Source organism: Fringilla coelebs, assembly GCF_963513975.1.
Source record: "Fringilla coelebs genome assembly, chromosome: 5".
NCBI classification, from domain to species: Eukaryota; Metazoa; Chordata; class Aves; order Passeriformes; family Fringillidae; genus Fringilla; species Fringilla coelebs.
Genome location: NC_140033.1, coordinates 29,756,345 through 29,783,467, shown reverse-complemented (window position 1 = coordinate 29,783,467; position 27,123 = coordinate 29,756,345). Strand labels below are relative to the sequence as shown.

The window sequence follows — 27,123 nt, the reverse complement described above, 5'->3', positions numbered from 1 at the left end:
TTGGGGGAATAAAGAAAGGCAGGTTTTTCAGGGCTTTTTTTTTCTGTTTTTGATGTTTTTGCAAGTATAAATAAATCATTGAAGTGCAGATTCCAAACACTTTTGCACTAACCAGTTTTCCCAGAGGTGCCCCTTTTATCTGTTCCACTGGGAATAGAGCAGGTTGATGATCTCCATGACTACACTGTTGTCAGTACATCACAGCTGGTGGCTCAGTATCACATCACAGACTTCAAGCACACAAGTCTTTATTGTTGTATGTGTAGAGCCATTGGAGTGGTGCATTCATCCTATTGAACTGACTTCAGTATCTTACTGGCTGAACAGTAAAACCTGAATATGCATTAATATGCTAACTAGGCTTTTTGACAAAAGGAAATTAAGATAGATGTTGTAGGATTTCTTAGATATGGAAATGCATAAGATTTTCTGTTGTGCATTTCTGTCTAAAGATGGCATGCTTGTTTTGGCCGGGGTAGGGTTAATTTTCTTTACAGTGGCTGGTGTGGGGCTGTATTTTGGAGTTTTGCTGAACATGGTGATATAAAGATGTTATTGCTGAGCAGAGCTTACACAGAGCCAAGGACTTTCCTGCTTTTCTTACTGCCATGCTGGGAAGTAGACTGGGGGGTGCCTGAGGGGTTGGGAGGAGACACAGCCAGGACAGGTGACCCAAACTGACCACAGGGAGATTCCAGACCGTGTGCCATCATGCTCAGTACATGCTCTGGGGGGAAGGAGGAGGAAGGGAGGACTTTTGGACTGATGGAGTTTGTCTTCCCAAGGCACCTTTAGATGTGATGGGGCCCTGCTCTCCTGGAGATGGCAAAAGCAGTGAATTAACCCCTGGTTTTGCTTCGCCTGTGTGTGCAGCCTTTACTTTCCCTATTAAACTGTCTATATCTCAATCCACAAGTTTTCTGTCTTTTATCCTTCTGATTCTCTCCCTAATCCCACTGGTTGGAGAGTGAGCAAGTGGCTGCCTGGGGCTTGGCTGCCAACTGGGCTTACACCCTGGCTGGCTACCACCAGTGTTTTAAACCAGTAAACAGGATGAAGAGGCTTTTATTTTGGTAGCCTTGAAAGACAACAGATGTTGGGCTCATTCCCTGCCCTAGTTCAGTTCTCCTTGATCTGTAATACCTTAACCTAAGCTCACATGTGGAGTGCCAAAGGGGGAATAGAATTACAGGCTTTTAATATGGTCTCTGTGTGACTAGTTGTCATTTGACTGTTATTTTACCCTTTTTGTATTAATTATCTTTATCTAGTAATAAAGTTGCAAATTGTTTGTAAATGCATCTTCTTATCTGCTGCGTGTCCATGGTATAGAGGGTCTTCAGGTGCCAATGTAAAATAAGCTTGTGATAGTAGCATTAATAACAGAGGGTTAGGTGGGATTTCTGAGTTCTAGTGAACATTTAAAAAATGTGAGAAATTTCTTTGCGAATCAGTTTGAAAAAAACAGTACATCAGATTTGCCCAAATGAACACTTCAAAATTAACTCAACCCACATCTGTTCAGGTTTTCTTCCTTTTTTCTTTTTTTTTTTTTTAATCAGTTGAACAAGCAAGGTTTGGGAAAAAAAAGATGATTGTAAATAAAACATTTTCCAAAATCTCAATATGTGGTATGTTGGCAAAGTGAAAGCTTTTATTTAGAGCACTTCTGAATTAAGAGGTTTGAATCAAAAGAGCTTTAAGTTTTTCCCATAAAAATAAAAACTGTTGGCATTTTGGGTTTCCTGTGGCTATTTACCTTCCAAAGCAATCATTATTATAGTTTTCAGAAAGTTCTATTTAATAGTTTTGAGGCTTTGGATTTTTAAGTAGAATTTTCTGAGGGTACCAGAGCTGGCTTCTAGGCAGTCTGTTGATGCTGAGAACATAAGACATCTAATTACTCGAAGACTGATGTAGTTACTTAAATATAAATCAACACAATTAATTTAATATGGAGTTGTTAGCTGGAATTATGAAAGACACAAGTTGCATCATTTGTTGTAGAGGCTGAGTCATATGTTGTAACTGTTGGCTGCTTCTCTGATCACATATTTGTGTTTCTGTAGAACATCTGTAAGTCGGGAGATCTGTGCCCCATTCCACTCTGTGTGCATAACCAGCTGTGGTAGTCTTATGATAGCTTCACTTTTTTTTGGTGTTCTTAGATGAAGTTCACGGAATGTGTTTGGAGCCTTAGTGTGCTCACTGTGTTCACTGTAAATGCATACTCATTTGTGCAAGTACACATGTACATAAAGATTGCGAGATCATCTTTTCCAAACTAGTGCCTTAATTCCTCTATGATTCTCTCATGCCTGCAGAATTTACAAGGTAAAGGGAAGGAAACCAGCCAAAGTACATCAGCTGTGAAATTTTTTGCTGTGTACACCTTCGTGTTTGGTAGTGAACTGCCCCCAGCTTCTCCAGCAGAATCCAGTGGGCAGAGGACCTGTGGAAAATTCTTTTCCCAAAACTGAATGAAATTAGGAACTTACTACAGAGTCACTAATATTCAGTGCATCCCACTGTTTTGTACAGGAAGGCAAATTATCTCCTAAGAGTGCCTAGGGGGGAAGAAAAGAGCAGGTTATGAGTGCAGTTGGTGAATTCCTGTTGATTTAAAGACACAGGTAAGATACGAAATGAGGGATAAGCATACAACCTAAGCAGGAGCAAAGTGCAGGAGTTAATAATGCTGATATTTAGCATCACAGCATTAAGAAATCAACCCTGATTTGAGTTTATATAAACAGTCTTTTGTGTTGAGTTATGCTTAGACTCCGCAACAAGATGCTTTTCCATACAGAGATTTTATTTTCAGCACTGAAAGCTATAAGCATCATTGAAAACAAGAAAGAAATCAAAACTGATGACCAGGAAAGAAATCAAGCCAACAATCTACCCCACCCATTTGATTTTTAGCATACTTTGGTAGCAAGGTTCCGTGACACATTGCATGGCAATATAAATAGGAGCATCTCAGTAATGATGTCTTTATCATCACTGTTACGGGAACACTGTGCTGCTGAGCACTTCCAGATTAATATAGCTTTTCTTTTTTACAGTATAATAATACTATGCAGAAGGTTTTTTGTTATTTGTAGTGCTTTCTCTGTCCTACCATTGAATTGTAACCTGACACAAGAAATATGTTTAATTTTGAAACCCAAGAGAGTACCAAAACAAATTAAGTTTTGAATTCCATGCCTACAGTCATTTATGGAGCTTGCTCTGGGACCTTGTACTGCAACAGGTTTTCTACCCCAACAAGTATTTTATCAAGTTGCATTTTGTTCTGTCAGATCTTTATATGAGTGAGATTCTCACAAGTTCCTATCAGGTACAGTGTGCATATGTATCTATATACATATGTATGTAGATATTTGCAGGTACAGATATGTGTTTAAATATATTAAAAATATTGATTGACTACATTATTGTTTTTAGAGGAATTTATACTGTTTCAGGGTCTGTTCAGATCTTACCATGTTCCTTACAGTTTCTTCCTAAACAATAGTTCCTGTTAGATCAAAGGCATGTAGTGTGCACATAGTTCTGTGTTTTGTGTACTGATGACTGAGGTGACTGCACAGAGTGCAGTGATGGATGCCATTGCAGTGCTGAGGTCATTGCGCAGTTGTTTGGGACTATGGGGTTTTTTTTCCACTGTTCTATTTAAATCATAGGAATAACATCAGAGGTACTTCAAAAGGAAAGATGTAAGCCAGTGTAATCTTCTTTGTAACTCCACTAACAGCTGTTCACAGAAACTCATGGTGCTTCTCTTGTTTGAATACTTCAAGCAGTTTTTTTTTTTAAGGAGAAAGCCAAAAAGCTTTCCAAAATTCACTGGCATTTAAATAACTCTTTAGTCTAGCCCACTACTGATGGAAGTGAACAGCAGTGTATTGAAAGATTGCAAAAAATAACTGCTGAATTTGACTTGTGTTCCTCTTTGCCTTGGTCACAGATATTGATGAGTGTGCTGAAGGACGGCACTACTGTCGTGAGAACACCATGTGTGTAAATACACCAGGATCCTTCATGTGTGTCTGCAAAACTGGGTACATCCGCATTGATGATTACTCATGTACAGGTAAGAGCTGTGTGTTTCTGGAAGGAAATAACAGGATGGTGGTATTTAGGAGTACTGATATGATTCTTTTAAAGTTAATCTTTGTTGGAGTCACAGAACATCTAAATGACATGTTAAACAGAATAAACACCAAAATCTGGTACAGAAAAGCTAAGGAATTTTACAGATTATGTGTAGGTCAAATTGTAAAGTAGGCTGGATTGTCTTATGGGTCTGCACTGTTTTGGGTGCTATTAAAAAGGTGAAGGGAGGAGACTGAAGAGGGAAATAAGTGAGTGAAAATAGTGCTGTTTTACTTGGTTTTCGTGTTCCACGCCAGTACGGCTTCTCTTGGAGTATAGCAACTCTTCTGCAAAATTTGGATGGAGTTAAATTTGCTGCATATTAAGAGTGGCTGTGTCCTCATTCTGGACTCTCCAGTCTCAGTACTGCCAAGTTCAGAGGGCAGGAGTTCTGCTTGCCTTGAACCATTGGACAGCATGGTCAGTCTTAGCTCTGTGTTTGGTTCATAGTGACTTTCTGTCTTCTACTTTTCTTTTATTGCAAGGTAATTTAGGGTTATGGAATGAACACCGGGCATCTAAAACAACCTGTATCAGACCCAGGCTGACTCTGTGTTCCTATATTTTTTCCTCTAACATACATAAAGAAATCTGTTACAGTGAATCAATGATGTGACATGTTTACTCAGTGGAAAAAAATAGTATCCCTGTTTTGTGTGCACAGCGTAACAAATTAGCTTTTTGTATAAAAGGCTACATTTTTTCAAAGCTTCCTTGAAGTTCTTATTATCTAACAGAAATTGGCTATAAATGTACGAGAGTATTTGGAATGTGAAGGGAGCACTGTGAAGTTAATTTCTGATTTTGTTCTGTCCATTGTGTCTTGGATTTTTAGCATCACTGATATGTCTTGGTACAGAAACAGCTCCTTCATGAACTGGTATGATTTCCTTGCCCAAACATGTACAACACTCAGGGACATGGATTTCACATCCATGTGATTTTTGTGAATGCTGTCTTACCTGTACTTGTCATTCCTCTATACAATGGCAAGTTTTACTGCAGGAAGCCCACTTCTTGAAGGCCCAAGTTATAAAGCTTGCCCACAGCAGGTCCTTTCTGAAGCAGCCAATATATTTCTGATCATTCTCTTACATTTTCCACACTCTCCACTGAGTAAAGAAATTGTTTCACTGCCTCCTGAGTGTGAATATTGGGATTATTTTAGGACAAACTGTATCTAAATCTGTGTGATGCTTTTCCTGCTTGGCTTCCCTTAACTTGCTGTTCTGATTGAACTTTGCAAATGGTAAAGCATCACCAACTTTGCAGGGGCATTGGGTGCCTATAAATATAATAAAGGTAGTTCTTGAGGGTCCTCACATTGCATTCCATACTTGCTGAAATGTATATTATGAAATACAGCGTAGTTAAGAGCTCCTGAGAGTAAAACTTCCGTAAAAGGTGTTAGAAATCCATTTTAGATCCCACAGTCCAAACCGAATGGGGTGCCACATTTGTAAATTATAGTTTCCTGTGAAATCAGCCTGATGGGTGACAAAATGAATTATTTATTTTCCACCTTTGTCTTGATCAAGCTGGGAAAAGTCAATGCTTAAACAAGGGAATTAGATGAAAAGGTTTTGTAAGATTTCAAATCCTAAGACCTGCTAGGCCATCTGAGTTGTAAGTCATGCTGTATATGCATGTCAAAGACTCGGTATATGTGAGCAATGCCACTTACTGTTATTTGGGACCTGGAGTTTTTCTGGAGTTAAATTTTACATATTGGATTTTGGATGCAGGCAACCATGAGGATACAGTCCCTGCTGCATGATAGAATTTCAATGAATGGCAACCTAACATCATAAAGTGTATATTTCACAAAATAACTGCATTATTTTTTCTGGTTCCACAGCTATTGTGTAAGCACCTCTGGTGGAGGCACTGGTTCATTAATTTAGTTAATATGTATTCAGGAGTATGTTGGTGGGGTTGTATAGTATGCACTTCTGTCCAAATCTCTCAGTACTCATGTACAGAGTCCAGTGCACTTTGAATTTTGTCAATGTCTGCAGTAAATGTATTATTTATTCAACCCTCTTTTTCCCTCTACAGAGTCTGAAGTCCTTAGCAAGCAAATAGAGATTTCCCTTCTTGGCAATTCTAGGTTTAACTTGCCACTGAAATATCAAGGAAACTGAGGAGGAGGCTGTTTTTTAATCCAGTTAAGGAATAACAAGAATAGGGCAAACAAGCAACAATTGACCCTTTGTGTTACTAAGTGTTAAAATTTTTAAAACATATTTCAGGTCACAGTTTCTTGAAATGCTGTGTAATTGAATCCAGTTATGGAATTGTAGTTGTGTGTAAAATAGCTGCCACTATAAACTGGAGAGGAAGCTCTGGTAACACATCCTTTGGAATATTACTGAGCAGGAAAAAAAATATTCTGTAACTTGACATTAATATGTCATTGTTTGCACAGGATAGCTGAATCCCAGGAAGATGTTGAAAAATTGTGTGTGGACCTTGATTAGGCAGGTTATGATGTAAGTGATGTCCGCAACTTGCTGGCAGACTAACATACCTTATTGTTCCATCCTATGAACGTACATATAATTTAGCAGTCATTGATCAAAAGAGAACAGAGCCATAAAATCAGTGACATTGAAGTGTTTTTCTCCTGTAGGAGACATTTGAAAAGAAATCTGTGCTATCTATCTCTGTCAGAGTCGTGCACACAAAAGACTGATTTAGACAACCCATAGCTGCTTCCAAAACAGCTCCAGTTTCTTTTGGTTATTGCAAGTTTTACAATAGATCTGAATTACATTTTTATTTTCACAACAAAAGATGTAATGAAGACATCAGTTTCAGGTATTGTTATTTGTATTCATAGCGGAACCAAGATTCTCAGGGTTAGATTGAGTTAGTCACAACGATGTTTACACAGAAATCTGTTGTTCATGACTGATTTTTATGTTCAGAAATCAATCATAGCTATGAGAAGTAGAGACGACTTCTAAGTTGCACCCATATGCCAAATGGGTGCACAAACTGCAAATTAAAGTCATAAAAATAGGCCCTGGGCTACCATGCTTTGGTATCCTACAATGATATCGTCTGTCATTCCCCTTCCACTTTGCTTTCCAGAACCTGGAATGTAATGATGTTGTGCCAGGGGAAGGAAGGGAGATAATGGCATGAGTCTCTGCTGGGGTAGTTTCATATGTGCACTAGTATGCTGCTGCACTGTCACTGTTAGCTGGGATCAGATCAGGATGCTTTAATTATTTTCTGAAAATAATAACATTCCCATCTTTACTTTGCATGGGATTACAGAAATGCATGTACTGTTTTCTTGGCTTTAAAAAAGAAAGTTTTACTTCTGGAAACAAGGAAGAACGCAGTGTCGCCTCCAGTCTTTCAGGCTGCTTTGTAATTTGCAGCTGGTAGCATTGCTCTGAGCAGCATAGTGGATGTCTTTTCCTCCACAATTTATTATGGGAGAGGTTAGGAAATGAGAGATGAGAGCTCTCTTTTTCATACTGTGGCTCATACCAGCCACAGTGAATGGTCAATCGTGTTTAGTCTCAACAATTGTCTTTAGTTGTCTCCATTGGGACCACTCACCTAACTGAGTAACCCAGGAAGAATTGAACAGAAGATGCAAGACCCTGTGAGACTTAATGCCTCCTCTGGAGACTGTATTAAGGCAGAGGAACGTGCATTCCCTGCTCTGGAGAAGCCACAGATCTTCTGAGCTCCAGATGACTTTTAAGGCTCTGTTCATGTGCGAAATCATGGGCTACCTTCTATTTATTTTTTTGCTTTCCATTTGGCATAAAAGGGGGAAGTTGCTGTGATGGAAGTGCTGGTAATGTGCTCTGGCTCTCCTGGGGTTTGGAGTCACTGAGATGATGTGGGTGAGGTAATGCAGCTGATGTTACCCTCTCAGAGACCTCCTCCCCAGGGGCTGTCTCTTGTTTCACATTTGGTGGTACTGGAGGGGCAAGTGTGGGTGCTCTCCAGAAGTACCCTAGGATAGTATATTCATTTCTCCCTGTGCCTGTGGTCTGGGCAAGATGATAAACGACTGACTGGAAGAAGAGCATATGAAGTGTTAGTCTAGAAGCCAGAATCTTTGAATTAATGTTTGTACATGCTGTTTTCTGGGGTTTATGGAATTATGTATTACATATTTCTGGTAGTTTTTTTCTGTTTGTGTTTTGGTTTGTTAGGGTTTGGTTTGGTTTTGGTTTTTTTTTTTTTTTGAGAGAAGTGAGTAATCTACAACTTTGTACCCAGACACCAGTGAGACTTTGCAATTGTGCTGTACTTTGGCAGAAAATACATCTGAATTCTTAACTGATTAATTATTAAAAGCACACCAGGCATGTTGCAAATTGTGGGCTACTTCTTCCAAGCATACTTTGGCCAAATTAGCAACGATGCCCATTTGAGCTGTGTGAGACCACTGCCACTTGTGGAGGTGGATGCTAACATATGTGTTTTAAGTGTCTGCAGACCATTTAATATTTTTTCATAACCACTTTTGTCAATCCATTTCAGATTTTGTCTTTCTTTTAATTTTAACTTTAGCCCAGTCATGCAGAATTTTTGCCAGAAGATTTGGCAAACTAAGTGGAGATTTTAAGTCTGTGAGGCTATTATTGTGTATTATAGCCTGGTACCATCATGTTTGTGCTCCTGGGTTTGTTTTCTGACTTCTAAAGAAAATGGTGAAGGATTTTTATATAATATCTCATCACTATGTTGATTACATTGGGGTGGTTTTTCTTCAGAGTCAAAATAGAAGAGATTAAGTAGTTCTTTAGAATCATGGAATCATAGAATGGTTTGGGTTGGAAGGGACTTGGAAGACCATTTAGTTCCACCCTTCTTTCATGGGAAGGGACAGTTTCCACTGGATCGGTTGCTCAAAGCAAAAAGGTCTTTGGCCTTTTTGACTTGGTCATATGGAAAAACCTACTCAAAGCAACGAGGAGTATGTTGAATTCACCAGGCAATAACTAACTGTATCCAGCTGGACCTCCTTCCTCCTCTGCCCCAGCCTTTGCGTCTTTGAGTCTCAGAGATTTTCCTAACAACATTTTTCTGAAAATGGTGTCAATGCATTCAGCAGCATTTAATTTTTTTGCTGTGATAGCCTCTCACAGTAAACTGAAGTCTAATAATAGTTTTCACATAAATTACCAAGAAACATGGTTGTAAGTTGAGTGACACCTGAAATGTTAATTCTTGGGAATACTGGCAGCTCTGTGTATTTTGCAAATCAAATTAAATCACAAATCTGTTGCAAATTGGAAAGAATTCCAAGATCAACATTAAAATAATTAAGAGTCTGGGGAGATTGATTTGACATATGGAAAAGATTTAAGGAGAAAACTACACTTGTAGGTGCATAACAATGATGAATGTGCATAAAGTAGGGATTATGATAACAGTAATGCTAATTAATAATTACGTGGGAGGTTTCAATAGTAAGAGGAAAATGTAGGGGAAAGTACCAGCATGCAGATATGTGGCCAGTACCCTTTGACATTAGTTTTTCAAGTCTGACCCATATTCTTTACTCTCTAATGATCCTGTGGGATGACTGGAAAAATTTACCTTGACATAATGCATAGACAACTGATTGCCATGCTTAGCCCATTCACTCTCACATGTCTGATACTCTTTTGTCCACTTTTCTGCCATTTTTCCCATGCAGCCATTAATGTTTTCCAACTGGCTACATCAGTGGGATTTATTTTACATTTACTTTGCCCATAGCAATCGAAACTGTGTCTTTCCTAAGCTCTCCTGTTTGGCTCTATTCTTCTAGCTATCTGTGACTTATAAACAAGCTACACCTCTGCTTGGATTTCAGCTAATGCCACTAGTGATGTCCATGCTTAAGAAAGATACATTTTTGTGTGGTATTTTGCTCGTTTTTTTTTTTTTTTTTTTTTAAATAGCGTGTAGCCAAAGTTTGGGTCTCGCCTCCTTTTTGTTCATTAATGCTTTGTTTACAATATAACTCTTCTGAGGGTGCTTATGAGAAAACAGAGGTGTTGTCTTTGCAGAGCAAATGCAGCCCATCCTTATTCCCTAAGTGCAGATTCCTCCGCTTTGGGAACCAGCAGTCTGGTGTCTGGAAGGACTTTAAAATTCCAATTATAAGGACCTGCAATTTCATTGGAATTACAGCCCATACCATTTGTAATTCAGATGACCAGATTATCAGGGCTTCAGCTTTTTGCCCAGTTGTTATCTTCTGTTTCTTGCAAGCTACATTTATTTTTGAGGGGAAATACAGTCCCTGTCACATGGGTTTTTTTATTAACATAGTACTCTGACACACTTTGGAAAAATGATTCCTCTTGGCATCTAGAAACTCAAGTTCATAAAAGTGCATCTGCCTCTGGGCTTCTGTTCAGATTTCATTGGTTTATTTTTGACTTATAAATCCATCAATTGTTTGGGACATAAACAGTCTGAGAAATCTCGTACTTTTTTCTATACTGTGCAGTAGAAGTGAAGTTTAATGGCAGGGAGATTTGAGAAAAAGTTTCGTTGAATTTCTTGTGAGAATGCTGAAGGTAAAATCCATCTTTATTCCCTAGAGCACATACCAATTCACATGTTCAGGAAGAGTTCATATCTGGGTTCTGAGGTGGGGTGGAAAATGATTTTCCAGTGTTCATTGGTAGGATTTCAGCTACCTGTGAAGTGTGGGTGTTTTCCAATATCATATATTGCTAGATTTTTTTTCCAACTGAACATTTCAGATTCCACAAATGATTTCTCAAAACTGAAAAGTAATACCTTTATGTATTTAAAATGATAAATCTAGCTTACATGTGAGGCATGTGCTGTGTTTTAGCACCAACACTAACCTCTTCTAAGAATAATGTGGTTATCTGAGTTTCCATGGACAAAAGCTAGGGTAAGACTGAAGTAATCCAGAGGTGAATGAAGTCATCCATCTTCTGTTTAAAGCTGCATGCTTGTCCTAAGTTAAAGTATAAAATTTGCCTGATTTTTCAGACACACAAGTATATCCACAAGTCTTCCTGAAGATAATTAGAACTCATAGTGTTTAAGTACTTTGATAAATGAGACCACATTTTAATAAGTGACTAAATACGGCCTCAACTTCATTCAGCACTGATGTATGCCCTTTACCCTTCACTGCTGCAAAGAAGTTAAAAAAATAGAATGTTATCTCAGAGGAGTCATAGTGTCCCAACTTGGCTACATGAAAATGCTGTAATGTGAGACATGATAACAATAAAAAAGCTAATTTCTTCCTGTTTATTTCCCTTGACTTATTTTTGATGAATTCAGCAACATTCAAGTTTTCCTCAAGTTCTGCAGCTTATAGAGGAGCTGAGTTCATTGACAGTGCTTAAATAAAAGCAGAGTAATTGCTCATTATGGTGCAAGGGACAGAGCAATAAACAAGCATACTGACAGGGGCTGGTTGTAACATCACTGTACTGATACACCACGGCTCGAGCAAGGAAATGTTTTAGTCAGCAAACCACTGGAGAATATGTGATGTGGGCAAATGAACCATCTGTCTCCCCATCTCCAATTTTGGTTACACCCCCACCCCAGTTATGTTAGAAGTAATCTGTACATGCATTATCACACAGAGCAATGTGAACTCCTCAGAGGCGATGGTGTCCAGCTATACTGGCCAGCGTTGCTATCAGTAATAACCACTGTAGAAGTCAGCTTGTGTGCATGGAGTCTTTTTAACTCAAAGCCTATTTGATTCTGGTTTCTATTACTTGGCCCACTTTCCATTCTGCTTTATAGTATGTCAGCCTACACAAAGCTCTCAATCTTCTTTGAGGATAAATTCTCTCCAATATCCACTTTCTAGCGGTACGATAATTCACAAAGCTAATAAAGGAATGATGGCTCAGACTGAGCTTGTTGCTATGCGACCACATTACTAAGATAACAACACAAGTAATTTTTATATATCTGCTGTATCTTATACAACTGAACTCAATTATGCTTTATTTGGATTGAATCAGGTTATCCTTGGCAACTTAGTTTGGAGTCTGTTTCAACTTGGAATGAGAACTTTTTTTTTGCTAGAGGATAATTTTTAGGTCCCATCTTCTCCTTGGTTACTGACCCAGTTCATGACAACTGTTCATCTGGCTATGCAATTATAGCAGGGTGGATTTCTCAACTGATCAAAATCCAACGCATTTTTAAAGGGTCCTTGGTAGAACACGATTTGAGTTGTTACATAGAAAATGTATTCCCTTGACAAAGATGTGAATGCATGATTTTCAGTACTAAATGCTTGATTCTTTTACATAATTTTTTTTTAACCAAATATATATCTATGTATCTATCAATGCATTATATAGCATGGATTCCCTGTTGTTCCCTGTTGACCTTGGGAGCAAAGGTTGGTAAGTGGTATTATTTCAAAAGCAGTCTTTATTTTGCATTTCTACAATTTCTGTGTTTGGTTCAAAATTTATCTTTCTGCAGAAGCATACATCAGAATTGATTATTTTGTTCTACAAGGAATAATTTATTTTGCAATCTTTGTGCAGTGAGGAATGTTTCAATATATTAAAGGAATTCTAGATATCTTCTTGAGAATATACTCAACTAACTCAGAAAAGAACGAAACTTTTTTTTTTAATGTAAAGAATAGAAATTACAATAATTCCAAGCATTGATGCTGTAATATAAATATTAAGCAACATTAGGACAGACATCCAGCATGCCTCCTTTTTCTCGGTGTTCTGAAGTGCTCTACAGCTTTTCAATCACTCAGCATCCCTCATCAGCTTCTACAGTGCAGTTGTGTGCTGTGTCAGTACAAATATGATTGGAGAGTAGAAGTGTAGGAATATAGCAAAATTAACACAGTATATTGTAAAAACTAGAAAATCTGAAAAATCATGCATCACTAAATGAATTATTAATTCCTAAGGTAATTACATTGGCTCTTTATGTTAGAATTTTACTGAATTGACGCAGAAGGATGCATTTAGTTTGCAGTTAAGACACCCTAATGTACATCTCTTTGTTAAGCTGACGTTCTAATCAACAGAGGTCAAGAATTCAGCTGGACCCAACTCATGGGTTCGAGGCAATCACCACGACAGGATTAGCAGATCCAACCCAAGACCTTGATTCATTGCAGCATGACATCCCTTCACAGCTGGACCTCCCCGGCCGCCTGTCCTCCTGTGGATGATCACAGGCTGTGACAACTAGACTGTAAAGATCAGGAAACACAGTAGGCAGCCTTGAGGACAGTTTGTTTGAAGTCATAAGGATCTTTCTGGCTCAGGAGATGGGAATCTGCTGCTGTCTCACTGAGCAAGCCAGAAGTGAGGGAAGTTGGATGGCTCACATCTCTCATGTCTGAGCCAGCTGGTGATTGACTCATGCCGGGAGAGTGTTGCCTGCTCTCCGAGGGACTCCAGCCAAGGTCAGTGAGAGACTGGAGCTACTGCATGAAGCAAGACAGTTTTTAAAAAAGGAACAGTGGGGTTATTTAAGGTTATGTGATCATGCTGTATTGAAGTCAGTGGTTTTCTACACATTCACAGTATAGCCATGATACCATTCAGCTGGGGTTTCAGGGTAGGGGATACTGCTGGCAGTATATGGGTATCATGTCTGTCTTTTGGCATTCTACTGTCATTTCTAATCTAAGACCACACAGTTTTTAGAAAAGACAGAGGGTAAGAAAGCTAACTTCCAACACTGGTAAGGGGAGACTCAATATTTTTTAATATTGTCCAGGGCTTCAGAAGCCTTGTCTTTTAATATCATAGTTGCAAGTTTTTTCTTTGAACGAATATGGAAGAGTCCTGTTTGATAGGTAGGAATTTCTGAATTAGTTCAGAAAATCTGTGGGCATGGACACCTTTAATTCCTTACAGTTTGATTCCTACTGCATGCCACATGGCATATTTTATAATCACTGACTCCTGAAACAACTTAGAAGTGTCCTTTGTTTTTCATGAAATGTTGATGAGAGATTAATCCGCTTTGTGATAATGGAAGATTATTTCCTTAACTCCTGTTTTATACTGCCAGTCATTGCAGTTTTGTATGTTATCTTCTTTGACAGTTTGTCTCTGCAATAGTTCTCTATCAATATTGCTACCTTTTGTCAGTGTTTTGGACTGATGATTATGGACTTAGAAAACCTTGTACTTCACCATACCAAGCTGCTTTCTTGTAGTAGAGACCCCTTGACCGCAGCAGGAGTTGCATCCTTCCTAGTCCTTCTTTGCACACAGAATTATACTGAAGTCTACCTTGAAATGCACAAAGTAAGCATACTGGATTTATCCACTTCACTGACTCACCCAGTGTCTGTGTTCCTATGTGTAGTCCCAAAGAATGGTTTATATTTTTATCTTTGCATGTAACTTCTGGGTCACACTGAAATGTGCTGATGATTCTGCAGCCAGGCTGTGGTTGGTCATGCACGAATGCATAGTGTGCAGGTTAAATTCTCACTTCCTCTGCCCTTCTGATTTTGTCCAAAACTAGTTTCAGTTCCTGTATTTGCTCTGTCAGTGTTTGCCAGCTCATGTAAATGGATAAAGGCAACAGAGTCTTTGGCAAGGCCTCTCCACAGCACTCAGAAAGAGCGGCTCAACAAGAAGGAACAAATGCTACCTACTGAGATAATATGTTGGCCATCCTTAGGGTTGTGATCTGCTAATGCCCCAAGGAAGACCAGTGAAATCATCATCAGTAACTTGAAAAAAATCACGTTGATACAAAGGCGAGCATTGCTGTCTGTGTTGTGCTGCTGTGCAATATAATCCTCAGGGGTTTGGTTGAAATTTCACTTTTGTTAGTGAAGTTGCATTTTGTGAGGTAATGTTTCTGAAAGTACTGTGTCTATTAAAGATACTTGATATTTTTCCTGAGGACATTATCAATACACAAAACTCACAGAACTGTTCTGTCTTGTTTTTTTTTTTTTTTAAGAAAATACTAGTGGGATTGTGGCGTCTTTAAGACTGAACATCAAAACACTGAAAATCAAAATTATTTCAGGAATGGTAATCAATTTACCTTCTTGAAACCATGCCCTTTACTGTTCATGTCGTCAGCTGTGCAAAAACTGACATACCCCCACCTCATCAAATAACAAAGAAACCTTTGAATATATCAATGTTTGTATCAAGGACCAAGAGCCCTCTCAACAAGCTTAGCAATAAAACAGGAAGCTGCTCCAACTAAATGGTTCACAGGAGTTTTTGTGAGAGTATTTTTTCAATCTGAGAAGCTTCCAAATCATCTCAAAAAGACAATATCTCCTTATTTCTGTTGTTATATGCTGCAGTCTTTTCACATCCTCCAAAATATTTTATTTGGAGAAATGGTGCAAGGAATTCTATTTCACATTTTGAAAGTAAAAGGTATTCCAGAGAAAACACATGCAGTGAGCTAGCTTGATTCACCTTTAACTCACACTGCTCAAAATCGAAAGTCACTGTTGTCTTCTGTAGCTGTTCTTTAAAATTGTCACAAGAAAGCAATTAGAATTAAGTATCTAAATGTTCTATCCTTTTGTTTTTTCAATTCATGTTTTGCTTTAGAAATGAGCATTTTAAAAATTATTATTATTATTAGTTTAAAAATTTCCTTATTTATTTAGATTTTATTCCTTCATTGTATTCACCTGTTTGAGTGTGACTCCCTTCCAATTCACTTTGAATGGGGCACAGAATTTAATCATGCATAGTTATTTTCTAATGCAAAATAATATTAGACTGGTAGACTGCTTAATCATGCAATAAAAGTTGAATTTATACTATCCCAAATATCTGTCAAATATTTGAACTAATTTGTAGATAATTTGTAAGTTAATGTCCAAGTCACATGGAAATGGAGATTTGGACTGGACTGACAAAGATAAGTAGCTCTGAGTCACACAGACCAATCACCAGGAAAAATATATTGTCAGCAAGAGTAATTACAGCAGGTAATTGTGTCATTTACCCTGTTACAGACGAGTAAATGTGATGAGTTTGGAACACACCAGCTGTCACACGGTGTTAACTTTGATGTTTAGGATTTGGAAATCTGTAGTAGAGTCTTTTAATGACAGTGCATTTAAAGAAACAAAACTAAAGGTTTCACACTGCTCAAAGCAGGGATGAGTGGCCAGTGTTACTCAAGATAAGACTGAATTCTAGAAAGGTGAGTACTTATCAAGGGTATATGCTCTAATTTGTTCAAGTGTTTTTAAAATTTTAGAGCATGCAAATATTTGGAAAGAAAAATTTGTTACTGTGTTCCTAACCCTTCAGAAGGTGAAATGGGGTGCACTTAAATTCTGTCTGCATCATTTTAATGCCTGAGAAGTAAACAAAGTTGTTGTTGGTGGTAGTCTGAACAGATATCAGAGTCTGCTTTGAATACCCCAGGTTGACTTTAATGCACCTTCCATAGGATGGGCTTCATCTTAGACTTAAGTACTCCAGAGTTGTTCATGGCATCTCTGCCTAAATCCTAACTTTTCCAAAGAGCAGACCTGTGAAGGAAGTAGGGTTACAGAGGTGAAGTCATTCTGGGATGATAGTAATAAAAGCAAAATGGAATATCTGGTCAAAGTTTACTTTCTTCTTAACTTCATTGATTCTAAATAAATATTTTGACTTTTTGAGACCTGAACGATACTTTAGACTTCATATCTGTAGTTTTGCTTGTTAGAACAATTCATGGTGCCCTTAAACAAGGCAGCAGATTTGATGGCAGAATTTTTCAGATATGTGCAGTTTGCTAAGATGTGCTTATGCAAATATTTGTCAATATCAAATACACATAAGTATCTTATAGATATTACAATCTTAATGATTTTATGATGCACGTAAGTACAGAAGTAATTATTTGCAAGCTTGATAGACACTAGCAATTGAAAGGTGGCAACAAAAACATAGTGTGGTCTGGAGAATCTACCCATGAAACAAGTTAGCCAGTGTCAAGTTTCATACCATTACAGCGGTGGGGGAAGGAAGGGTAGAGCACATTTCGTTGCATTTCCTTTACTGTGCTGTGCAGCTTTTTGTTAGAATCAGTTCAGACAGCTCTGCAGGTTATCTTCTGGCATCAAGGGCTCTATCTGAACGGCAGCAGCCAGGAGTACTTCATGGCTCTGAAGGTCAGGTGTGTGGGTTAGCTCCTCCCTGATCCTGCACAGTGCTGAGGACTGGCTGTGCCATTCTCCCCAAGTGCTTCTCTGTCCAGGGAAGGCAGCTGGCATGCACTGTTCATGAAGGACACACTTGATGTGCTGTTTTGGTGTGCCTCTGTAAACAACAGGGGGGATGTATGCTGGGGAAAATTGCCTGTATCACTGGAGATGGCAGCAAGGCTGACCAAAGGGAAAAGCAGCAATATTGCCTCACCTTAGCATCACTGAAGTATAACTTTGTTCCTGTTTTTGAGTAGAGGGCTCTCTTCAAAATCAGGTGAGAAACATTTAAAGAAGACCTCCTCTCCCTAGGGAGCTCGAGCATCTTGTCTTATCAAAAATAGTGCTGTCCTTGATATACATTGAGTGATCAGGGTGTCTGAGTCACAGCACTGCCAGGGAAATGAGAGGAACTACTTCATGGATTAAGAATCTCTCTGCTGCATGAGAAGAAAGAAAAAAACCCCATTTGTTTCCCAGCATTTATGGTTAGGTAAGTTGCTCCAGATTCCTGCAGACAAGAGCAGGATCAAAGCAACAGCAGCATTTCATCCAGCACTGTGGTGCCTTGCCAGACAGGTGCTGACTTAGGTAATGGTGCTGTGATGTTATAACTGATTTTCCAGGAGCCCCTGAAATGTGTTGACAAACCTTGGCCACAATGCTATTCCAAAAAGAATAGAAGCAGCACCAGCTGTTTCTAGAGAGTTTTGAGAACATTACTGTTCTCTGGCAGTTTTGATTGCTGAGACATCTCTCTTCTATCACTTTGTGCATATCCACCTTCTGTTAACTTTGTGCTGAGAAAGTGTTCAGAGGTGTTTTTATTGAGCCTTCTGGTCATGTGGGGTAGTCTTGAGATTGTTACTAATGAAAAATGAGAACAAGCAGCAAGTTGCCAGCCTCAACAGCAGTCAGGTTACTTTACAGCTTTTATTTGTGTAACAGAAATATGTGTGGGAGGGAGGCCAAATATCCAGCGGGTATCTATTGCTAGTGGCAGACTTGTAATAACACAGAGCCTTTTAGTAAGGAAGCAGTAAATAAAAGGGCTGGAATTAGAAGAATTAAAATTAACATTTTTCAGTTGGCTTAGGAAACTGTATTTGCAGCTCTAGTCTGGCTGTTCTACTAGCAATAAAGTAGGGAGCATCACTAGAGATGCAGAATTTGCTATCATCACTTTTGACGACATAATAGAAGATATTGAAAGCATCAGTTTATCGTAAGCGTCTGGGAGGTTTTGTATACAATAAAAGTTGGAATTAACTAAGATATACCTAGGAATAAATAGTGCATCTGCCTAGATTAAACAAAAGAGAGAAAATAATATGAATCTGTGGAAGTCTGGAAAGTGTACTCAATGAAATACCTTTTAAAAGATAGAAACTTCATTTTGAAATGTCACTGGTGAAAGATACTAAGAGATCAGTTTGAATTAAGGCAAAAAGAAGTGGGTGACAAGGTCCTTGTCAAGGTGTAGACTGAAATCTCTTAAGGTGGGATTTTCAAAATAATTTTGCATTTATGCTACAATCCTGCCATTGTAATCAGTGGGAGTTACAGACATTCCTTTAGGGAAAACAGTTGGGTCTCTGCTAAATGCTTTAGAAAATCCATCTCTTAAACTTTTCTGTTGAAGAGGGAATATAGAAAATGGCACTTGAAAGAAAGTGGAGATAAATTAAAGCTTTTTTTAACTTCAACTGTCAGGCAAAATAAACTTTAATATATTTACTCTGCCTAACTGGTTGAAAAGTATAAAAATTACAGGATGTTACATGGAGTAACACTGATTAATATTGCAATAGAAGCCTCCATGAGGGGACTGTATTTTGTAAAAATGGGAAGTTGGGAAGTTGGAAATTACAAAACACATTTAGCGGAGGATGAATCTTAAGTGGGTTTAACAAAGTTGAAGGGATTTGATGAAAAGCTGTAGGGGAAGATGGAGGGAATAAGGCCTGCCACAAAATATGTATTTTATCCATCAACTTGTCTTTTTTGTCTCAAACCATGAGTTTTATGGCTTTTGCCCTTCTGATTCTCTCCCTGATCCTGCTCTCCTGGGAGGGAGAAAGCAGCTACTCTACAGAAATTGTCATTTATGACTGCACTGAAGGAAGAATTAGAAAATGAAGACCAAGAATAGCATGGATATATGGGAATATATGAAGACAAAAATCAGTCAAGCAACAGGATTAGCAGGGAACAAACTCTTGTAGACCTGGCTTCTGGTGTCCCCAGCTTTGAACTGAAGCTGCTGGTGGTCATTAATGATTAATGACTCAAGCATTAACTAAGGGTAAACTGTGTGATGATAACTCTATGAGTCATTAAAACACAGGTTTTATTTTGCAATTAAATTAAGAAATATCTATAGAAAAAATGAATTGGGGAATATAAATCAAAAATTTTAACATAAATACATGAAAAATATAAAATCATAGACTCTTTTAGGTTGGAAAAGAGATCATGAAGTCCAACCCAGCACTGCCAAGTCCACCACTGAACTATGTCCCTAAGTGCCACAGACACATGTCTTTTAAATGCCTCTGGGGATGGTTTCTCAAACACTTCACCGGGCACCCAGTTCCAGTGCTTGACAGCCCTTACAGTGAAGAGTGTTTTTCTAGTATCCAGTCTAAACCTCCAAGCATAAGTTGAGGCCAATTTCTCTTGTCCTGTTGCCTGCTGCTTTGGAGATGAGACTGAGCCCTCACCTGTGTACAACCTCCTGTCAGGTAGTTGTGGAGAAGGTCCTCCTTGGTGTCCTTTTTTTCAGGCTAAACAATCCCAGTTCTCTGAGACACTCCTCATAAGACTTGTTCTCTGGTCCCTTTACCAGTTTCAGTGCCCGTCTTTGGACACTTTCCAGCAAATAGTTCAATAAATTTGCAGCATTTGCTCTTTAAAAATAGTGTGCATATACTGCAATTTAAATTAACTCTGCCAATTAGAGTTTAAATGAGTTAATATGAAGTCTTAAAGTGATTAACCATCTGTCATTTCTCAAATGATCTTAATGGAACAAGTCTTCCATATTACACATATAATTGCTACTAATTTTTGTCTTGTACATGAACTATAGGGGGGGAAAAAACCCTTGTAATTAGGATAAACTGTAAATGGGCATTTAAGTGTGTTGGCTATTGATAATTCAAGTAAATCTTATCTGTTGTCACTGCCACATCAGATGCCCAGCTGGTCACCATGGTCCTGTAGTTCCATACCAAATCAATGCAGAGGAGGCAGAAGACCAAAGTAATTTCAATTTTTAAATGCGGAGAGATCAAAAGGGAAAAATACCTAATATATTATCTCGATTTAAATTGTTTTAATTTAATCTGGGTTCACAAGTTCTTTGCTCAGCAGTGAATATCTGTTGCATCATATTACAAGATTACAATTGTAGGGATGCATTCTATTTATATTTTTGGGAACTTTTATACATTTCTGCACCCTAAAGATGATCTCAGCTCCTATTTTCCAGTGTTGGTAATGGATGATTCAGGAAAACTGCCAGCATATTTTTCATCCCTAAGTAAGGGATGCAACTCAGTCGTCATTTCTATTTGCTATTGGATTGTTTTTTTGGTTTTTTTTCTTAGACCTTTTCAGAATCTGGATACACAAGGCAAATATTGGGAAGGCTTGCAGTGTGCATGTAGGAAATTCTATAGAGGCATTTATTTTTAACCACCGTAGGAAGGATAGGGGCTGGTGTTGCATAGTGGGAATGGGGAGGCAGGTGCCACACCTTGTGGACAACATATTAAATTTTACTAAGTTCAGCAAGAATCTCTGCACAGATAACAAATTTGGAAAGACAGGTCCCCAGCTGTCACTGCATTGAGATGCATCACAGCATCTACTGGGTTCAGATCAGTTTATGCCACCAGTCTCACTCTGCAGGGTACAATACTTCACCCTAGATATCCTTCTGAAGTTTTTCTCAAACAAGCAATATGTAATATTCTGAATTAGTTTTCACAATAAATCCAAATAAAATAAAATTCTTCACATTTACTATATTTTTCACATATACTGTATATATGTATGTGTATATATATACATAAATGTGTATATGTATACACATACATTATATATATATGTATGTATGTGTATATATATTTTTGTGTGTATATAATGTATTTGCACGCACAAATATGCAAAAGTAAATCAATTGCATCATCACATAATTTTTACCTTGTTAGATTGTCTGTGTCCTAAGGACTATTTAATGACACATACATAAGCACTTACTTTTACTGTTGTTTTTACCATAAGGCAATAAAAAAATTTGGAGTTGAAATATTTTCTCTATCTAGAAAGATCTCATTCCAGAGGTAGTTTAGTCAATATAAATAGAGTATTTAAAACTTCATTTGATTCCCAGAACAGTGCTGTTATGAATTTAAGCACTGTTGAGTATAGGTCCTGGACAGTGCAAAATGGATTTCAGATATATTAGATAATAAAGCTTTAGAATTTATTGAAACCAGTGCCTTTGGTCTTTGTACACAATGTTTATGAAGTTCAGGTTGGGACATCATTAAAATTTCATTAAAATTTCTCTGCAAAAATAATTTTCATTTCTTTGCCTCTGTAATACTATTGTCTCCAGCCTGTTCCTATCTTCATTATAGTGTGCAGTGAAATAAGTATGGAACGTTCATTTAATGTGACATGATTTCTAAAGATTTTTGAAATAAATGGCCTTGAGAAATAAAATTTTAGCATTTCTAAATTAGGCAAATAATGTTTCAAGACTGATTTTTGAACTTAAAACCATATTGCAGCTTCTTTTTTAATGATTCTTTTATAAATTGCTTTTTTGCTGCTTTGTAATGCATGGTCCTATCTTCTTCTGTAGTTTCTGATTTGGTATTTAAGGTTGCTCAACTCAGGTGCTGCAAGTTTCTCAATCTTTTTTTAAGGTGACTTTCCAAGTGTTTGATTGAAAAAAGAAACCAAAGTGATAAGCATGAATTAAGGAAGAATTATGAACAGAGCACCACCCTTTTTATTAAGAATAAAATATTTCTGTTTTAATAAAGCTGAACAATCTGTTCACCTGTTTCTGGTGGGCTCTGAATTGGTGTGGGTAGTGTGCCAAGTGCTGAAAGAGTAGATGTAGTGACATGGTTTCTGTACAGGATTTTTTCAGGTGTAGTTTAGCCATGTAAGCAGTCCATAAAAGAGCCACTCCTGAAGTGTAAGCTGCCTGCTCTGTTAGGTGTCACTGTAGAAAGCAATATGAAGAAATACTGTCTTTAAATTATTTTAATTGTGTTATTGAAGTAAGATCAGATGATACAGAGAAACAAATTTAGATGAATTGTAAAACCCACTTATCCTATTTTTTTTTGCTAATTTTTTTGTATTCCAATCATAGAAAAATCTCCTTTAACTGGATCACATATTTTCTTCTAACTCTGAAACATTTTCTGCCTAAAAATGACAAATAAACTTCAATCCAGGAATCATTATCAAACCATGAATTTTTCATGAGTCGGTAATATGTAATTTCAATAAAATCAGACCTAAAGTTTGATCAGATAACCACAGAAGAAGGGATGGCTGTTTCAATACAGTTTGTTCAGAAGCATACTCCATGAACTTTCTTAGAGGAGGATAAGAAACCCCAAAGCTTATGTAGAGTAGGATACCAGGCATATTATCTTTGCATCCAAGTCCTGCTATTTAGCCAATGGAAAGTTAATTTTATTGATATTGTATGCTTTTAGAAAAAAAGAAATCCATCTTTAAAGATTCAGTGGTTTTTCTTACCCCCAAAAAGCAAGTGTTAGGAAGGCACACACAAATGTGGCAGTCATCTCTTTATATGAAGGACATACATCTGTGCAAATGATCTTCAAGGCTCTGCTCCTGCAAACCTTGGGGGGCTTTCAAAGCTGCTCCAGCCACACACATGGAGCCCTTCCTCCTGCTGTGGCAGTCTGCAATCACCTGCTGCTCTCTAATATACTCTTTTCCCTCGTTAAGAGCTGCTGTACATGCCAGGGGTGCTTCTGCATTCCTAAGGCATAAGATGGATGACTATGCTTCCTCTTTGAGCACGATACTTAATTTGTCAAATGTAGTTATTTAAGCTGAGTTTACCAGTGTGATGTATTCCTTCTCCTGAGATAGCAAGACAATGGCTTTGCAGGGTATTTTGGCCTGCTGAATAAGTTTTATATATTCCCATAATAATTTTCTTCTTGTGTGTTATTAAAAAATTACAAAATAATTAAAATTTAATATTTAAAATAATATTTAAATAATATCATAATATTAACATAAAATAAGAAAGCCAGGATACTGTTACAATATAGATTATACTTCTAAACCAAATTTGCATGACCATTACTTTATTTTTCTGTTATGGATGGGTTTCACATAAATTCTGTTTCACCCAGCATAAGAGATTTCACTATGTTAGGAGGTCAGAGTCAAATATTGTTAAGTGGATTTTAGAGGGGCTGGATCATTTGGTGAACAATAACAATTTTGGTTATTCATGCTGAGAGCAAAGTAATTAAATCTCATGCTGGAGGGCAGAGGCCTGCAGCTGGTGCTCTGCTGCATCCAGTGAGGATTGAAGAGAGCATGATTGGTGATACAAGAGACACGAGTCCTTGTTTAGAAGAGGCATATTAGGTTAATGTTATTAAAAACCAAAAAAATAAACACTTAGCAACAGCAAACCCCCCAAAATAAAACTAAACTTGTGTAGCATTTAAAATTTATTAGTTATTTTGAAGTGAATTTTTCCTCTTTTTAAATAACAGGTCCTTGCCATTACTAGAGGAAAATTTGCCTCTACAGATGGATTGGATATGTGTCATTCTGCCAGGTTTATACTGGTTTATACATTCTGCCAGTTTATGGCCACTATTGAAATAGCACACTGAAAATTTCCATAGTGATTTGCAAATGTTAAGAAATTAATTTTCTTGACAACTCTAGTTGGATATGTGGAGTCATTATTTATAAAGAGGAAGATTCAGAGCAGTCATCCCCCTCAAAATGGGGGAAGAAAGAGCATCTGATTCCAGATTTAAGACTTGTGCTAAATAGCCAGAACTGGTCTAAGTTTTACTAATAAAATTCACTAAAACCTGGGCAGAATGATAGCTGGGATAACTTCACATGCTGGTTGGCCCATGTGTGCTGATTAAAATTAGATGTCTTTATGTTCCCCAAACAGTTGGTTTTCCTGAAATTTAAATTTCAGGGCTCTGAAATTATATGTGGATAGATGAATACTGTTGATTTAACAAAAATGCAAGGAGTATTTCCAGAAGATGGATTCATTTTATTTTGATGCCTGCAGACTAAGATATTACATTTTGAAAATAATAGAGCTTTTAATGTACCATTTTGAAATGACACTTTAGGGCATCTTATTTTAAGATTCCATTTACCATTTCTTAAAAATCACAAACTAAAACATTAAAATGTTCTGTAACCTAAATACTTAAGCTATGCCTTTTTTTTTCAGATTAAGTAGTGCACTGCAAGCCAACACAAAATCACATTCTCCAGACTGTTAATTTATTCCCAAAAGGGATATTTCTTACTATGTCCTAGTCACCAGACTGAGGAGTCTCATCCATCACACTCCAGTGCTAGGACATGCCATGCTAGAAGCCCCTTGAAAAGCAGGCAGACCTCTGTTTCCAGGCTATTTATTTAATCTAAATAAAGTGCTTTGTATGGGCTGAGGGGAAGGAAAACACGGGCTGCACTTTGAAGACCTGCCTTCTGCTCACCACGCCATTTGCAGTTTGGAGCATGTGTCTCACACCATTAGTCAGCTTTCTGAAGGAAACCCAAAGGATCCCACATAAGATCAACCTGCATGAATAAATTATACAGTAGAAGGAGCATATGGTTTTTCAGTATGCTAGCCAGCTCTTCGGCAAATGTTTAAGAGAATGCTGTAGCCCACATAGAAAGTGTAATGATGGTGGCTTCCTGTTAATGAAAGTGGAATTATGCTGCAGTGCAGTTTTCACATACTAGTGTGGGATAAAAATAGATACCCTGGCTATCCCACGGTTACACGTTCACGTAGCTAGCACTATTGCCAGTAAATACTACTGTGTTTCTCTCTTTTTAATCTGGAAACCTATACAAATCATAGTTTGGTTAACACTATACTTGCATATGGGGATGCCAGAGGCTTGAGGATTAGAAGTAGTATGGGGATTATATGAGCTATGAGGAGATGCTCTTGTGTGGAGGAATTTTGGATTGAGGTGATGTAACATGGGAGTGTGCCTCGTTGTGTTATCATGAGTATGTATAGGGTGTATGAGGCGGTAAGTAGGATTGCAGCCCCTGTTAGGATGATTGTGAAGGCAGATCAGTTGAAAAGTGCGATTGCAATAGTGAGCTCTGCTATGAGGTTTGTTGTTGGGGGAAGGGCTGTGTTAGTCAGGTTAGCAAGAAGTCATCAGGTGGCTTTTTGTAGTAGAAGGGGTTGAGGCCTCGTGTGAGTAGGAGGATTCGGCTGTGGGTTTGTTCATAATTGGTGTTGGCTAGGCAGAATAGTATTGAGGAGGTTAGGCCATGTGAATTTATTAGAGAATGCTCATTGGGTTTGGATTATGGTTGTGGCTATGACAAGTCCTATGTGGCTGATGGATGAGTAGGTGATTACTGATTTTAGGTCGATTTGTCATAGGCAGATAGCACTGGTTATTAGTGCTCTTCATAGGGCTAAGGTGATGAATGCGTAGTTTCATTCTATTTCTTGGTGATTTTTAAAAATTCAGGACCATCCCATTCTTGGTTCCCTTTTCAGAGCATGACGAATGTGTAACAAACCAGCACAACTGTGATGAGAACGCGCTCTGCTTCAACACCGTGGGCGGGCACAACTGCGTCTGCAAGCCAGGGTACACGGGAAATGGCACCATCTGCAAAGGTAAGCTGCTGCCAGCCTGGGTGAGATGCTCTGCCATTGTTGATGCAATTCTGGTCTTGCAATTGATTGGTTGATGCAGCTGGTTGATGCAGTTCTGTCTTGAACAAGACAGACAAAATGCCAGGCTAGGCACTTGGGTCCTTCACCTGTATGATCTTCGCAGGCGTATATACGTTGACTTTGCATTTGGCAGTCTGCAGTAATTTGAAGATGATGAAGATGAAGTCATCTAAAATTTGACGTAGTTATGTTTCATTTTTTGTGTCAGCAGTTTCTCTATATGGTGCACCATTCAAGGAAGCCTACAGTTACCAAGAAACTTACGTCTGTGAAAACATTGTCAGATTTACATTGCCGTGGTCAATGACTTGCTGTTTTACTTGGATGAACTAAAAATTGTTTGGCATGTCTTGTTATCCTAAGTGAGAAAAGCAGTAGACATGGGCATACAAAACTTCCACTACAAGTGAGGCCCTGTTTTCTAACTTGTTTTCTAACATTCTAATTCACTGCTAAATATTAGAACTTAAATGTCTAGTCTTAAAAAGATGCTTTCTCAGAGGTACAATGCTGCTTTTATTGCTGTTGCATTTCTCATCAGAAGAAATTACATTTGGTAGCTGGGCCCAAATCCTTGGAATTTCTTAAGCTCTGACCACAGGATATAGAGAGTGCTTGAAAATAAAAGTAATGTAGCTGTAGGGGAATGAGCTCAGATGTGAGAAGTGGGACAGATGCTGCAATATCATAGCCAGTGTTCTTTGAGGTTGGGCCTCAGTGCTCTTGATCTCTAGATGTCAGAATCTAAAGGTCTGGAGCTAACATTAGTAATTCACATAGATGCCTTCTGCTACTGTCTATT

The 27,123-nt window shown here is 38.0% G+C and overlaps 1 protein-coding gene across 1 annotated transcript in view; it reads left to right on the top strand.

Moving 5' to 3' along the window:
• NELL2 (neural EGFL like 2) overlaps positions 1 to 27,123 on the top strand; it is a 134,833-nt gene that overhangs the window by 70,417 nt on the left and 37,293 nt on the right. The window contains exons 13-14 of the mRNA XM_084205854.1: positions 3,974 to 4,099; positions 26,139 to 26,261. Of these exons, the coding sequence (XP_084061980.1) occupies positions 3,974 to 4,099; positions 26,139 to 26,261 (249 nt within the window). The remainder of the gene's footprint in view (positions 1 to 3,973; positions 4,100 to 26,138; positions 26,262 to 27,123) is intronic.